This window comes from Protopterus annectens, chromosome 3.part0 (genome assembly GCF_019279795.1).
Source record: "Protopterus annectens isolate FY-2018-M chromosome 3.part0, PAN1.0, whole genome shotgun sequence".
Classification (NCBI taxonomy): Eukaryota; Metazoa; Chordata; order Ceratodontiformes; family Protopteridae; genus Protopterus; species Protopterus annectens.
In genome coordinates, this window is record NC_056731.1 from 1,451,767,556 (window position 1) to 1,451,783,362 (window position 15,807).

At 33.4% G+C, this 15,807-nt stretch overlaps 1 protein-coding gene across 1 annotated transcript in view; it reads left to right on the forward strand.

Moving 5' to 3' along the window:
* The window catches only part of LOC122797090, a 2,479,517-nt gene that overhangs the window by 1,044,419 nt on the left and 1,419,291 nt on the right, over positions 1–15,807 (forward strand). Inside the window, exon 5 of the mRNA XM_044065883.1 lies at positions 14,793–14,966. Within this exon, the coding sequence (XP_043921818.1) occupies positions 14,793–14,966 (174 nt within the window). The remainder of the gene's footprint in view (positions 1–14,792; positions 14,967–15,807) is intronic.

Consider the following 15,807-nt stretch of genomic DNA (forward strand, 5'->3'; position numbering starts at 1 on the left):
TTCAGAGTGCATTAGAAGAAACTATTTTCCTCACAAGAAGAACCTGCAGATAAAACATTCATCATATTTCACAGTTTGTCAGAACAAACTTAACATATGCGCTTGACAATTCAAAATTCTGAAAATCACAGTTGCAGAAGTATATACTTTTTTCCCCATACCTTTCAATAATTTTCCATCCTTATCAGAAGCAAATACACAGGATGAGCTGACACCACAGCAGGGAGGTCCCACAGTAAGAATAAAATAAGTAAAAACTTTAAGCACAATGTACATAATATAAATAATAAAATGAAATAAAACAACAATTTTATTCTTACTGTGGGACATCCTCGCTGTGGTGTCAACTCAACTTGTGTGTTTGCTTGTTTTGTTTGTTCAGTTAACTGCTTTAGCTGTTCCCTGAGAGTTTTTCCTGTTTATCCTTATCAGAAGAAGTAGGTAGGGTTGAATTAACTACGTGCTTAGCAACATAGGGCTCAACTAAAGCAATAGCTGCTGGGTCAGGATTGGGAATAGTATATAAACATTTAAAAGACTGTGAAACTTTACACATCCTATCTGCTTTTTAGTGGCAGCTGGCTGTCAGGAAAATTGCAGGTGGTGACACACACATGCTGTAATGGAGACAGAACAAGAGGGATGGGTGTAGGTTCTAGAAACTAATTCTGTAAAGACTCAGTATTTTCTGAAGGGCTGTTAAATTTCACTCTTTTCCCACTGAAAACACTGGCACATTCTAGCAATAGTCTCAGAGGAAGAGAAACCCCCTCAGGGAGAATTAAAACCTCTTCTGAGTTTGAATCATACCTCTCAACCTCTTAGAGCAAAAAATCTGGACAAAGCCTAAAATGATGGGGGGACAAATAGGGACAGAGTTTAAATATTGCTCTTACAAACATAGAAAGTTGATAGAATAATAGGTTTTGCATTAGCGTGAATTTTCTGAAGGATATGGAGTCTTGTCATTATTTAATGACTTCAATCCTCAGCTATTTGCCAGAAAGGAACAGATGTTTGGAGGAACACACCAAAAATATGAGGCAAAAATCTGGACAGTCTGCAAAAACCTGTCCAGTTAAGAGATAAGGTTTGAATCAGAAATCTGAGGAAAACAACTGTATTCATCCCTGCATCTTTCTGTTCAGATTCAGAATCTTGCATATTTTCAGGAAAAGATGAATGCTTCTTTCTTTTACCAGAGACTACTTTACAAGAAGGATCAATAACCTGAATTAAACCCTGAGCCAGAGCCTGTAAACTATTCCTAGCCAAAGAAATTTGAGGGGAATTAGATACATGCTTGCTTTTCTGTTTCTTTTAGACATTAAAAATGGGTCTAACTGTGTTACTAATGGCATCACCACTTTTCCCAGGGATGAGCACAGCATTCTAACTTGAGAGGAAAACCTTCTCTGTTCCCTCTCCAGGACCAACAAGAGTGGCTTTCCCTTGCACACTGAGGGGATCCAAACAGACGCAGAGTACACGGCTAACCCCTGTTCCACAGTGGCTGTAGTTACTATACTAAAGTGATCAGGGGTAAAAGATGTATGCACTGAGGTATGACTAATGGCCACAGTAGAGTCACCCACCTGCAGTTCAGGCAAATTGCTAGCCTGCTGTAGTGAAAAATGCTGTTTGCTTATTTTTTTCTTTTTGTGGCTGAAAGAAGAACTGACCGTTGGGACTGATAGTCTATTCCATGGTCAACCCAAAAAAATGGTGCCTTTTTCTCTGGGGAAGACAAGTGCAATTGGTGGTAAATACTATCAGTTCACAGAAAAACACATTAGAAAGCACTTTGAAACATTATGTGTGCCCCACAAAGGTAAAATAAAGTCATTTTCTCCACAGGGAAAAATGTTTTCCTTTAATTTACATCACTTTTAAGCTAACTGAAAAAATGAGTACTCTACTAAAAGGTACACTGCATTCTCAAGACATATCATTGATACATAACACTCTAGTTTTAAAATAACATTACTAAAGACTAAAGTAATAAAACATCAATACAATTAAAAAAGTAAGATTATTTTCTCAAAGGGAACTTATCTGCCCAGCAAAGGAAAACACAAACCAACCATCAATTCTCAAAAGCCAAGGAGAAGAATCCTCCTCAGTCATAATAAAGCACTGAAGGACTTCATGCCCAAACTTGTCTTTTAGTTAACTCAGCTTAAGCTACCTGATAGTTTGGGTGCATGGAAGGTGCCCTGAAGCTTTTGAAGCTGGTCAGCTGTAAGATTCTTGTCAGGATATAACCCATTACCTCAGTGTCTCTGGCATAGTTTTCTTCATAGCCTAGTATGAACCTATGAACCTATAGATGAGACTACTGCAGCAGTGCTCCATATGATGAACTTCCCAGTTAAACTTAATCTCTTTAGGTCAGTGTTAACACAGCTGTAACACACTAACGTAATTACAATGTTGTTGTTTTTAGCTGTAAATTGAGATTTTTAAATTGAGATTATGGTTGTGTGTGAAACACTAGCATATAGACAATATCTATAAAGGAAGTGCTTTACTGATGACGTGTGCCATTCTTCAAATGAAACATTAAACTTATCCTTTTTGGTGTCCAGGTCTAAATTAAAGTAACCATGGTGTTCTAGAATTAATTTTTATTCCCATAAAATGTGGTATTAACACTTTCCAGACTGTGTCGCTAAACTTTAAGTAACAACTTCCACCACAAATTTAGACACTTTGTTGTCAATCTTGACTTTCTCTGTAGTATGCTTTCAAATAATACACTATATAAATGTCAGTTCATTAATATAGGTTTATTGACTGGAAACTAATGGAATCATTTCCAGCAGAGACATTTTTGAATATCTACACACATGCAGAGCACATGGCACAAGGCATCATGGATTCATATTAGGAAAGTCATGGTAATATCTCTAATACAAGTTTTTTGATTGGATGACATAAACACTAAATTGGGATGGGTCTGAAGATTTAGCTTGCTGATTATGGGATATCATTTTGCAAGGAAGGTTAATGTAGACTGTATGCAACTTTGAATATGATGTAGCACTACACAGAAGGATATTAAAGTCTATAGACAGCCTTGAAGAGAGTTTTAAGGCATAGTCTGTGTGAAAGCTGATTACATAATGAAACATAAAAAGTAATAATGAAGGCCATTGTGTTAATGAGAATACAAATACACTGTCAAGTAGAAAAGGTGCCAGTGTCACTAAACCAACACTGGATGGTGGCCAATCACCTGTGACAGAACACATCTAAGACTGTAGCCTTGGCTGACCTTGCAAATTTATGATAATCATATGGAGTCTGCTGGAACACCAACCTTTTGTCATCAGGCCTGTTATGTCTGCAGCCTCCTCCAGTGGATGGGATAATGCTTCACACTTCTGATTTTTAAAGTTCAGTGAAATATTTTTAATTGAAACAGCATTTGATTTATTGTTCTTCTTTTGTCTGTACAATTCATTTTATCCTATAGATCCATTCCATTGTATTTATCTGTGATCCATGCCATTGCTTTTGCCCTGATTTGGCTAGTGTATATCAATTGCTTTGTTTCTACTTTATCTAGTTCAGATTTTTTTTTACCATGTTGTTAATGTTAAGATTCTTCTTTTGTCCATTTATTATTCATTGTATATATTTTATTGTTAAGTGCTTAGAAAACAAGTACTTAAATAAACTTGAACTTGAATAAATTTTAACATGATGGATACTCACAATTCAATAAAATTCAGTAAGGCAAATGTTTCAAAAAGATTTGCAAGTGAACAGGAGCTATAACATTAAAAAGTAGAAAAGAGTAAGACGTGCCATTAAAAAAGGTTATTTTCCTTTTTTTGAGGGCTGGGTGGGATGTAGATGCTTGGAATACCCTTCCAGTATTGATGCTGAATGCAAAACATTGGGAAGTTCAGGTTAGTGCATGACAGATAAAGTCGATATGACATAAGAAGAAAAGAAAGCAATATTCATGTTAGGTTGTAGTGGTAGTCTGTGTAATGAGCAGGTTAGTAAAAGTATCGTAGCCATTATTTGTCATCAGATTCAGTGTTATTGAGCAGAAGTATAATAAAACTAGTCAGAATATGATTACCATGTTTTTATATAGTTAACTATCATATTTATTTTTTTTAGGTATACTGGTATAATGGCAGTATATAATGCAGAGGATTATGATAGGATTTTTCAATCATAACAAAGTTATTTTTTGTTGACAAAAGTAATTTAAGAAATTCAGCTCAAGAACAAAGTTATAGTTTCATGGGTAATTACTAGGCTAACAACTATAAGGGCCTTTTTAAGCCTAGCCATGCATCCCAAATCTCTGATGAGTTCTGATACCCTTGATAAGTGTAAGCATGGGGCTGGGAGATGGACCATTTACAGGTTACCTGTTTGCATCAGAGACATAGGTGCCAAACCAGGGATGAATTTCCAGTTTCCCATCCAATTGTCCAAGTTGCACTTGAATTGGATTAGGGAGGAACTCTGCTTCACATGGATGGGGAGTCTGTTCCATAAATAGGGTAGTCTTTGGGATACATACCTATCTCTCCAGAAGGTCCTATTTATATCACAGGCAAGGTTTAAGTCTTTAGAACAGGTAATTCTGGTACTGTTTGTTTCATGGATATGCAGGAGGTCCATCAGAGAGGGGTCTGACAATGCCCTGTATGCCAGGCATAGATCTCCCCTCAAAAGCTTTTAGGAGACAGAATACATGGATAGGGCCTTGAGGCGGTCTGCATAGGACATATTACTTATGCCCTGTATTCTTTTAGTGAGGAACCTCTGTGGACGTTCCAGTTGTTGGATATGCCTGGTTAGGTACATACCAAAGGGGGCATTGTACTCATTGATCGGATGAATGCCAAACACAGTGGAACAATGACTTCCTTGGACTTAGATGCCTTTGTTTATACATATGAACAAAAGATGATTGACTTTAATAATTAGCTTAGTTTCTGGTGTCATTCTAAGGGGGTGCAATATTTGTCAGCATGGAAGGAGATGGTCAACAGACCACGCTGCTTTGCCAGGGATGGTCTGCACCTCTTCCTTCTAGGTATTGAATATTAGCTAAAACATTGTCTTCCCTCATAACGTTTTTTAGGCAATGCCAAACTGAAAGTACTTCTGACATAGCAAATCAAAACCAAGAAAATGTAAAGGTATTACTGCTCAATGCTAGGAGCCTAAACAAAAAACTCCACTCCCTGGAAGCTCTCTTTACCCTAGAGAATGCTGATGTCTGTGTGGTCTCAGAGACGTGGTTTAAAGCCACAGACAGCACACCAACAGTGCAGGGTTATAATACCTTCCACACATTTAGACCAGCTACTTCATAGGCAGGGACTAACGGTGGAGGTGTCTCTTTTTACATCAAAAATAAATATACTTCATGGGGCGTGGCTAGGATGCTGAACTGATAGCTGCACTTCATCTCAGCTCTCTTACCTCAATACAATTCCTGACAGGAATTTTACAAAATAATATTTAATTTGAAGAAATTTTTATTACTAACTTATTTCTAATAACTCTGAGCATCTATAAGAAAAATTTTATTGTCAGAACTTGAATAATTCCTGTCAAATTAATTACTGGAAAATCAGCACCAATATCAGCTTTACAGCATGAGTCATCGAAGGAATACAGCACAAGACTCTTCTCTCAAAAAGACCTGCAGTCTCTCATTACAAATATACAGGAACTTACAATAAAAATCGACAAGATGGACAATAAAATAGATACTTTTAAAGAAAAGTGCTCACAACAACTGGAACAGCTTCAAGAAATGTTTACACAGCAGAAAGGACAGATATCACTTATTGAACAGTCATTAAGTGACATTGACACTAGAGTCCAAATAGAAGAACAACAAACTGAATTCTTACTTCAACAGAATACATATTTACTAGAAAAGCTTGATGATAGGGAAAACCGAACAAGAAGAAATAATATTAGAATATATGGTCTACCAGAAAAATCTGAAGGGGACAATATGATAAACTTTCTTACCACCTGGATACCAGATGTAACAAAAATACCTGAAGCTCTTTCATATGGTATAGAACGTGTGCATAGATCACTAGCAGCTTCTGGAAATGCTTCTTCTCCGGGTAAGAACAAGCCGAGATCTATAATTGTGAGACTTTTTCTACACAAGATAAAGATCTTATATTAAGAAATGCTTGGGCAAATTCTCCCATCAAATACAATGATTCATTAATAAGATTTGACAATGATTATTCTACAAAGGTGGTTTCAAAAGAAAAGAATTTCTACCAATAAAAAAACCTTGAAGAAAAAGCAACTGAAAGTCCATCTTTTATTTCCAGCAAGACTGAAAGTTTTTCTACCAAATGGAATAAAAATCTTTGAAACAGTAGATTCAGCAATAAAATACCTTACCAACAACAACATCCTAACACATGAAGAATCTATGGACTGGACAATAAGTACACCAAGAGAAATGCTGAAGTAAATAATTGGAAAACTGTTGAGCAAAAGAAAAAAACTAAAGGACAAATAATCTTACATATGTTATATTCTGTAAAAATCTAAATAATAATACTAACAACAAAAGAAAAGTTCTTACTGTCTTCAAGTTACACCAAAACAGGTACTGTTTTCAATTATATTTTAAATGTCAAAATTAGCATAAATGTAAATACATTTATCTCAAATCACATCAATATACTAAGCAAAACATTACTCTATTTTTCATTATTATCCATCTATTATTTTCATATTCTTAATCAGAGTAATCAATGCATAATAATGTTCCCAAATAGTTTATTTATTTATTTATTTATTTATTTTCTCTCTTTGTGTTTTGTTGTTTTTATTTTTCTTCTTTTATAAAATCTTCATTAACTTATAATACTTTAATCAGTATATGGTTATATTGCTTAATAGGTATAGTAATGGCTGCTATATAACTTATTATTAGTTACATCCCTGATAGTATTACTTTTTATAAGTTAAAAGTGTCCCTGTTTGGATAAACGCTAATGCTGGGCAGAAATGTGTTGCTTTTGAAATGAAGTATTTCAGTTAGGATGTATCATAAGACTACTTTAAATAATCTTAAAAGATGTTCTGCCTTTGACCCATATGCACATACTGATATAGTCCAGTGAAAAAATATGTTTTAAGTGATATTTTGAGGCTATAAGTCATGTGTGTTGTGGCTCCAGACATCCGGAGTTGAAAGATGCTTGTGACTAGCTTAGATATCCTGTTGTCTTTTCTTTTGTAGAGAAATAAGGCATAGCATGTTTAAAATGCAAAGTTTGACAGTTGTGAACACTACTCCGTAAACTAGAGTGCTCACGTGCACACTACATGAGTTTGTCACCAAATAAGAGGAGGGAAAAGAAAAAACACATACCTTTTCCCGCTTGGTTCTCGAGACAATTTAACAGCCACAAACATCACTAGAAACTTGAGTTACTTATTGCTTGTCGCATTTACTTGTGTACGCCATCCCCTGACTCTTTCTAATTGACGTCTAGTCAGAAAATAAGCTAGGTCCACATTTAAAGATACAGAAACCTAAATTCCTTCTAAGGAAACATAAATAATATAAAGGTTCATATAAATATACACAGATATTTATTTTTGAAGCACTTTCAGTTTATGGCTACTGATGTCTTCTAGCACCTTGATAGATAAGGACATATATCTGCTTGTCTTTCTATCAGTTTAGATTTCCAGACATTTTAGCTATCCCTTACTATGTTTTATACAGCAGAGTTTAAAAGCAGAAATTAATCATCAGCAAATAAAATCACTGCTGTTTTACAAATTCTCTAAAGAAACTAGTAAATGTCAAGCAACTGACAGGTTTGTTTTGGGAGGGTTGCCATTTCCCACGCTGGTGCTCCTGCAGAATACTACTGATGTCCTGCTGCCAAGGTATGCCCTCGGGTGGGCAGGTGGGATGCATCAAGAAGGTTGGATGTGCATTTGGCAAATCAAACATTTAGATGGCGTTATGGTATACTAGATGGAGAAAGTGGAAGCAATGATTGTATAGGCAACTATAATGAGTAACATAACAACAGTGGATTTGACCCGTGTGTCAATTATACAATGTTTATATCCCATGTGGCTTTGGGCTTTGTCGAAGCATCTGTGTTCTACACACATATTGTGTTGGATCTGATTTGAGTGGAAGGGGAGAGGCTTAGCCCACACCCTAATTTGTTACTGGGTTGCCATGCATTATGGGCATGCATTGTGGCAGGTACTCAACGGGCTATCCATCCTTAGATGGCTCATGCTGTTCCCATTTGCTCATCTGAATGGTGACTGCGGCTGTGCTCTTCTTGTTATGTTGCCTGGCTGTGGCTTCACCCTTCCTATAATATTGTCTGGCTTTTTACATTATCAAGAATGACACAATACTAGTGTATGCGGGTATATCATGTTACTGTTAGTGTGGACAAGGATGCTTGACAATGCAACTATGATTCTTGGACCTTTCTGCAGACGGGTGTGTTGTCTGGCAGTTGAGAGCCTGGTTGTTCCTGATCAGCGGACCTGTATTTTTGTGTTTCAATGTGACTGCATGAAAGGATACCAGTATTGGTCTGCAAGTTTGGTGGGCAGTAGATTCGTTGGGGATTGATTTGAGGAGACACTTGTATTATGGCTGGGGCACTTGACATTTGATAAATGTATCCTCTCAATGATGCGTTCTGTCTAGTCATTGGCTGTAAAACAGCTTTTCTGAGAAATATTGTTGTGGTGCCAGTTAATGATTTGGATTAAATGTTTCTATATACAGTCGTGAAGCAATTGCCAGGATAAAATGGTACTCTTGCAGTGCATGGATCATCGTGGCTGTCCTCCGATGTTGGAGGAAAAACAAGCTTCTTGGACACCTTTTGACGTGGTAAAGGTGTTACCCCATGGTTTGAATACGTTTTGTCTCTTTGCTGCAAAATGGGTTGGGAATTTTGGCCTGTAATATTTTCAGACATGGTGGTTTGAATCTTGGCAGCTTCCATTGTTTTGATGTGTTCTCCAGTATACTTTTGTTCAATCATAGGATTGAATTACTGGTGTTGAGTAGGTCAGGATTGTATCTCCAGCACTTGTTGTCAGCAGATAGACTCACTGGTTGGGTGTCAGTCTAAGCTGTGGGAGTTGATGTGTGATATACATAGATGTTTGCTTTGAGGGTGTGGTCAAGTGCTGCAGTTTTACCTCTGTACTGTGTCAGTTTTCATTGTGCAGGGTCCCTCTGAGGGTTGATGGAAGTGTTGGCAACAAGACACTCAATCAGGTAACAACATTATGAGTGGTCTCTTGGATAAGGGAGCTGTCTAAATTGTGATCTTGTTGTCTCCAGCCATGGGAATTGTCATTGAAAAGCTGAAAAATGCAATCAGAGGAACATATTTAATGTCTACTAAAGAAATATTAATATACTTATACATTGTATCGCATTTCAGTTTATGTTAAACATGAAATATGATGTGGTTTCAGAACTATTCATGTTTTTATTCCAATATGACTTTGCAAATATTAATTTAAACACTGGTTTCGGACTTGAGTAGTCTAAAACAATTGCACAACAATGGTACTGTATTATACAGTAATGTCAGTAAATAGTTTTCAACAGATGTATGAAATATACAGTTATAGATTTTAACATGATGTTTATTAATACCCTAAATTATTTTGAAATGATACTACCTTAATCTAAATATTTGTACCTTTTTGAAACCTGCTTAGAAGTAAGTATTATTGAATTGCAATAAGATGAGTAAAGAATATATGTATATATTTTAGCTGATTAGATTATCTTAATATATTATTCAATTATCTTTATTTAAAACTAAGAGGATAAGAGAAACTGATCCAAATATTATTTGTGAGGGTAGAAAGTTTGTTTGGTTAGATTCACTAACCAAACAAGAGGTATATTACCTCATAGCAATAGGGAATGGTTTTAAGGTTAAGAATTACAAGTTTGGAAGTTCTTTGTTTTTTTATTCTATCACTTTGGTGTCACTCAGAAACATGCAAAAATCATACAAGAAAAACTTTTTGAATTCTGTATCCAAGATGGAACTAAGAATAAACAATATTTACATAAACTTACACATAAAACAAACTCAAAACTAGGAAATGAAATGTTTATCCATAAATGTTAATGGTCTAAATAATAGTAATAAAAGGAGAAGCCTATTCAAGTACATAAACTTACATAAACCACAAATAGTCTTTTTACAAGAGACACACTTATTAGATAGAGATATAAACAACTTAAATATTAATAATTACACAGTACTAATAAACTCTCAATACAAAACAAAAAAGAGGAGTAGCTATACTACTAACTCAACTATAACACCTAAAATAATTACTACTCATCAAGATACATCAGGTATGTTTTGTCTAGTTTCAATAGAGTTAAATAAGAAAATCTATACGTTAGTAAATCTATATTGGATCCCAGGACTAGGATTAAAAACAGTTAAACAGCATTTTGAAGAGATAATTCATTTAACTAAGGGTAGCCTGATATTGGCAGGAGACTTCAACTGTATAATGAATGAAAAAGATACAGATTCTAAATCCAAAAGAAGAAAACAACCCATCTCTAAAGCACTATCAAAATTTATAGATACATTGTATTTAAAAGATATAAATGAATTTGCAGAACCAGACTCACTAATCTTCACATTTTATTCTCATAGATATAAAACTAACTCTAGAATTGATAGAATATATGTTGCCAATGACCTAATAACAAAATTGACAAAGTCAAAATCATAAATTGTCCTTTATCTGATCATAATGCCATAGTCTTTGAGATAGAGCTTACACCATTTTATTCAAATCCCATTACTAGGATACCTTCCTATATCACAAAATTGAGAGATTTCAAAGAATTTTATGAAGAAACAATCAAAACTTTCTAGAAATAAATTACACAGAAGATATTTCAGAAATATATGTCTGGGATTCATTAAAAGCAGTTACATATGGGAAGATATTATCCTGGTACATAAATAAAAGGAAGTTATGGAATAAAGATATGCTAGACTTACAAAACAAAGCAGATAAATTGAAACTGGAAATACAAAAGGGTAATGCTACTCAAGTTCAAGAACTTACACAAATCAATAAGAAGTATACAGAATTGCTACACCATAAGATTATGATTAACTTAGAAAAGATAAAAATAAACTCATACTCTACTAATTCAGCACACCTGAGATACTTAACTAATAGAACAAAAAATAATTAAATCTAAGCAAATAAAAGAAATATTTATTCCCAATACTAACAAAAGAGTTACGGAACTAAATGATATTTTAGAAGCATTCAGACTCCAATTTAACATTGATAATTCCATAAATACTCAAGATACACCTACTAAGGATATAAAAAATACTTAGAAAACAATATTCATATTAAATTAACACAAGAACAAATAGACATTATAAACAAACCAATCAATATGACAGAATTAAAATCACAAATTAAAAAGCTCAAGACAAATAAAGCACCTGGCCCAGACAATATGCTACCAGAAATGTATAAATTAATACCCAATCAAGCCATATCTTTATTATTAAAAATATATGATATAGCCAATAAAGATTTGAATATACCACCCTCTTGGAAATATTCATTGATATCCCCAATTATCAAACCAGATAAAGATGAGAAACAGTGTTCCTCATATAGGCCAATATCATTACTCAATATAGACTACAAGATGTTTATGGCTATATACGCAGATAGGATCAAACACTTTCTTCCTTTCTTAATTCACAAAGATCAAACAGGTTTTATTAAAGGAAGAAATACTTCAGATAATATTAAAAGAATACTAACATTAATAGATTATAGCAAACATAAAGTCCTAAATTTAAATGTAATCTCATTAGATATTAATAAAGCTTTTGATTCGTTAATTGGAACTTTCTTTCACTAGTTTTAAAAGAATATAACTTTCCTTCTAATTTTAATAATCTTATCCAAATACTATATGAAAAATCTACTGCATATGTTAAACTGGGATCATATAGATCAGGCCCTATAACAATAAAAAGGGAACTAAACAAGGTTGCCCTTTATCACCATTGTTATTTGCATTACTCATAGAACCCTTTGCAAATCAAATCAGATCAAACAATAACATAAAGGGCATTTGTATTAATAAAATGTTAAACCTTAAAATCCAACTCTTTGCTGATGACATACTATTAACTCTCTCAGATGCAAATGAGTCTTTGAATGCTCTATTTAACTCCATGAATAAATTTCAAAATATTTCAGGCTTAAAATTTAATGAAAACAAAACTAAAATTATGCCCTGTAATTGTAAAAAAAAAAATAATATAAACAAAAGATTTTCCAAATATATAGTAACAGAAAGTAAATTATTATATCTGGGAATAATTCTACTCAATGAATTAACAGATTCTCTAATATTTAACTATAATAAAATACTAGACAAAATAGAACAAACAATTGGTTACTGGAATAAATATATCTTTTCAACAGCAGACAGATTATATCTTATTAAAATAATCATATTTCCCAAAATATTATACTTAATACAAAATTTTTCATTGCCACCTCCCAAATATATTATTCAAAGATACAATAAACTAATTTTAAATTTTCTATGGTTTCCAAATAAACCCCGTATAGCCTTAAATAAACATTTGCCAGATTGGGAAGATGGTGGAATTAATTTACGGATATTGATTTATATATTACCTCATCTGTTATTAAAAACATAACACTATGGTTAAATAATTCATACACACCTATATGGAAACAAGCCCATGAGCAGATTTACATAGAAATCAATTATAATCACATACAAGACAACTTAACAGTAATACCATCACCCCTTATATGGATGTTAAAATATTATTTTTTAGGGAAAAGGAATAATATTAATAAATTGCCATCAAACTATGTAAGTTCTACACTTTCAGTGTTCAGAACATATATAAACAAAATACCAAATATTAATTCTTGGATTTTTCTTATTTTCCCTATAGCTTTTACACCAAATATTCTAGATACATTCCAAATATCTAAAATAAATATACTTAAAGAAGAAACATTACTCTTTTGGCATCAACTTATAGAGAAAGGAAAATTCTAACAAAGGAACAGATAATTTATAATTATAATATAAATAAAGACAATTGGCTGTTTTTACAAAATCTAAGGCATTTTCTTATAAATAAAGTAGAACAAATGCAACCTTCAGTTAGACATGAAGCTCCAAAACTCATTGAATACCTTATTCTTATCACAAAACAGCCTTATCAGGGTACAGGTTATTTGTCTAATAGCTATAAAATTGTTAAAAAAAAACAAAAATATCATGAAAAATCATACTGGGATTATACTTTAATAAACAACCATCCTCCAGTTGAAGAAAAAAAAAGTAATATTCTAAAATCTTCCAAATTTTCTACATTATCAAAATACTGGCAATTATTCACTTGGAGATATCTAGACAGAAGTTTCTATACACCACATAGGTTAGCCAAAATGTATTCTATTGAAGATCAATGTTGGAGATGCCATATCAAGATAAAAGCAGATTGGCAGCATGTTTTTATGAATGTATATGTCTCAATATGTACTGGAAATCCATTAATTATTTTTTTCAGACTGTTTATAATGATAATTTTCAATTAACAAAGTCTTTAATTTTATTCAACTCTCCTATTCCAAACTGTGTACCAAAAAGACACTAAAATCCTATGGTCACTATTGGCAATTTCACGTAAAATCATAACTATACACTGGAAAAATGAGGCTTCCTACGTTCAAGGAATTTGAGACTTTAACAACAACAGTTGCTCACATGGAAATATTAACAGTGAAGAACAGAACTAAAAGATCTACTTCTTACTATTACTCTTGGATGAAAGTACTGGAAATACTTGAAAATATCGAAGAAGATATATCATCTTATGTTTCTAACTCTATATAATATAGAATTTCAATGTTATTTGCATAGACACCAATGTAAATAGTTATATAATGGTTTGAAGTTAGTAATGTTTTAGAATTGTAAATATGTTATTTATCTTTATTTCATGTAATGTTTAAGACATCTTATTTGAAATAATAAAAAAAATATTTAGTGAAGAAAAAAAAAAAAATAAATATACTTCAAGACTGGTCAAACAAGACAATGCACTTGAGCTGCTCCATGTTCAAATCACCATAGGCAAAATCCAATACCACTTCCTTGCAAACAAAGTTGAACAACTTATTTTGTTCATTTTAAATTTAGTAACAAATGGTTATGACTGGAGAGGCAATCATAGTTCTTTATAATATATGAGAAGTTGTAGTTACCCCACTATGCTGTTAGTTTAAGAAATAAAAACGAAATAAAAAAAAATATATAGCAAAAAGTGTGGCAGCATGAAGGCATAACATCCTTTAAGGCCGATGGCTGATTGGCACTGCACATTGCTTTTGTCTGCTTTTGTGTAGTATCACAAGTTGTGTTACACATTTTAAGGCTGCTACTTGGTTGCCCTTACAAACCTATGTTGATTGCACATAGATAGGGGTGTGATGTTTGTTTAGTTATAGCAGCAAGGTTCACATTTAAGAACCTGTTATAGTAGCCTCACAGTAGCAAAGGTATTTTTCTTTGATTTTGTGGTATGATCAGAGTGCTGCATGTATTTCATATTCCTTAGAATTACTGCTATCAACACTGCTTGGAAAACACACAGTGAAAATTAATGTCATATTATTTTATCTTTCACTAGGTGAGAAACCAGCAGTGGATTTTGAAAATCAGTTATATCCTGTTGCACTAAACATTCTGGACCATCAGCTGAATCCTCCGAGAAGGGTACCTGGTGTGATTCTGGCGCAGTCATATCTAGAAAGGATGGAGGAGGGGGTAAAACCTCTTAAAGCATTAACAGTTACCACAGTGGGTAAGGGCCAAAATACTTAATTTAGGTACAGACTATTACCGTAGTGACAACAGAACTGTGGTTTTAATTGATCTTGGCTTCTAGATCCACCATATAATCTTTTCATGTATTCTAAAAGATTTCGGCCTTCTCTTCGGTAATTGTGTAGGACAACTTCTTTCTCTTCTGTAGTATTCTAGAGCAGAGTTATTATATACATAAATTAACAACTAAGAGTTTATCTTGCTGCTTATATCACTTGTCATCATAAACAAAGATTTATTTATTTTATTTATTTATTGACATTTGTTAACCAGGTTTGACCAGCTGGGCTTGTGGCCCATTTTCAGTAGGGACCCGAGGAGAAAAGTTCCAGTAAAACATTTTAAAATAAGTACAATTCTAAACAATATTTATATAATAGCAGTTATAGCAAAACGATTCACATGGGTTACATGTATAAAGTTAAAGTTGCTTTAAAAAGAAGCTAAGTAACAATTTTACATTGATATAGTTCTATAGGTCAACAGTAAACATTTTTTGTTTATATAAAATTGTGCAAATGTATAGTAGACACATTGGAGAGAGAGGTGTAATGAGGTACTAAGTATGGTCCTTTTGAGGGTACATAAAGGGAAGGAAGACTAGTAGGAGAATTTTTCTTACCAGTGCACTTATTCATCACCTAAGAAATCTTCACTTAAGGTTGAGCAAACCTTTTCACCTTGCATATTATGAGTCAAGGATAATGCCAAATATAATATTAGGCATTATGAACTTGCAGGTATTGAAAGTGTTTTGTGATGTGACCTGCATAAGGGTATTCTTCAGTAGTATTTCAAAGAAACATATGAAGTATAAG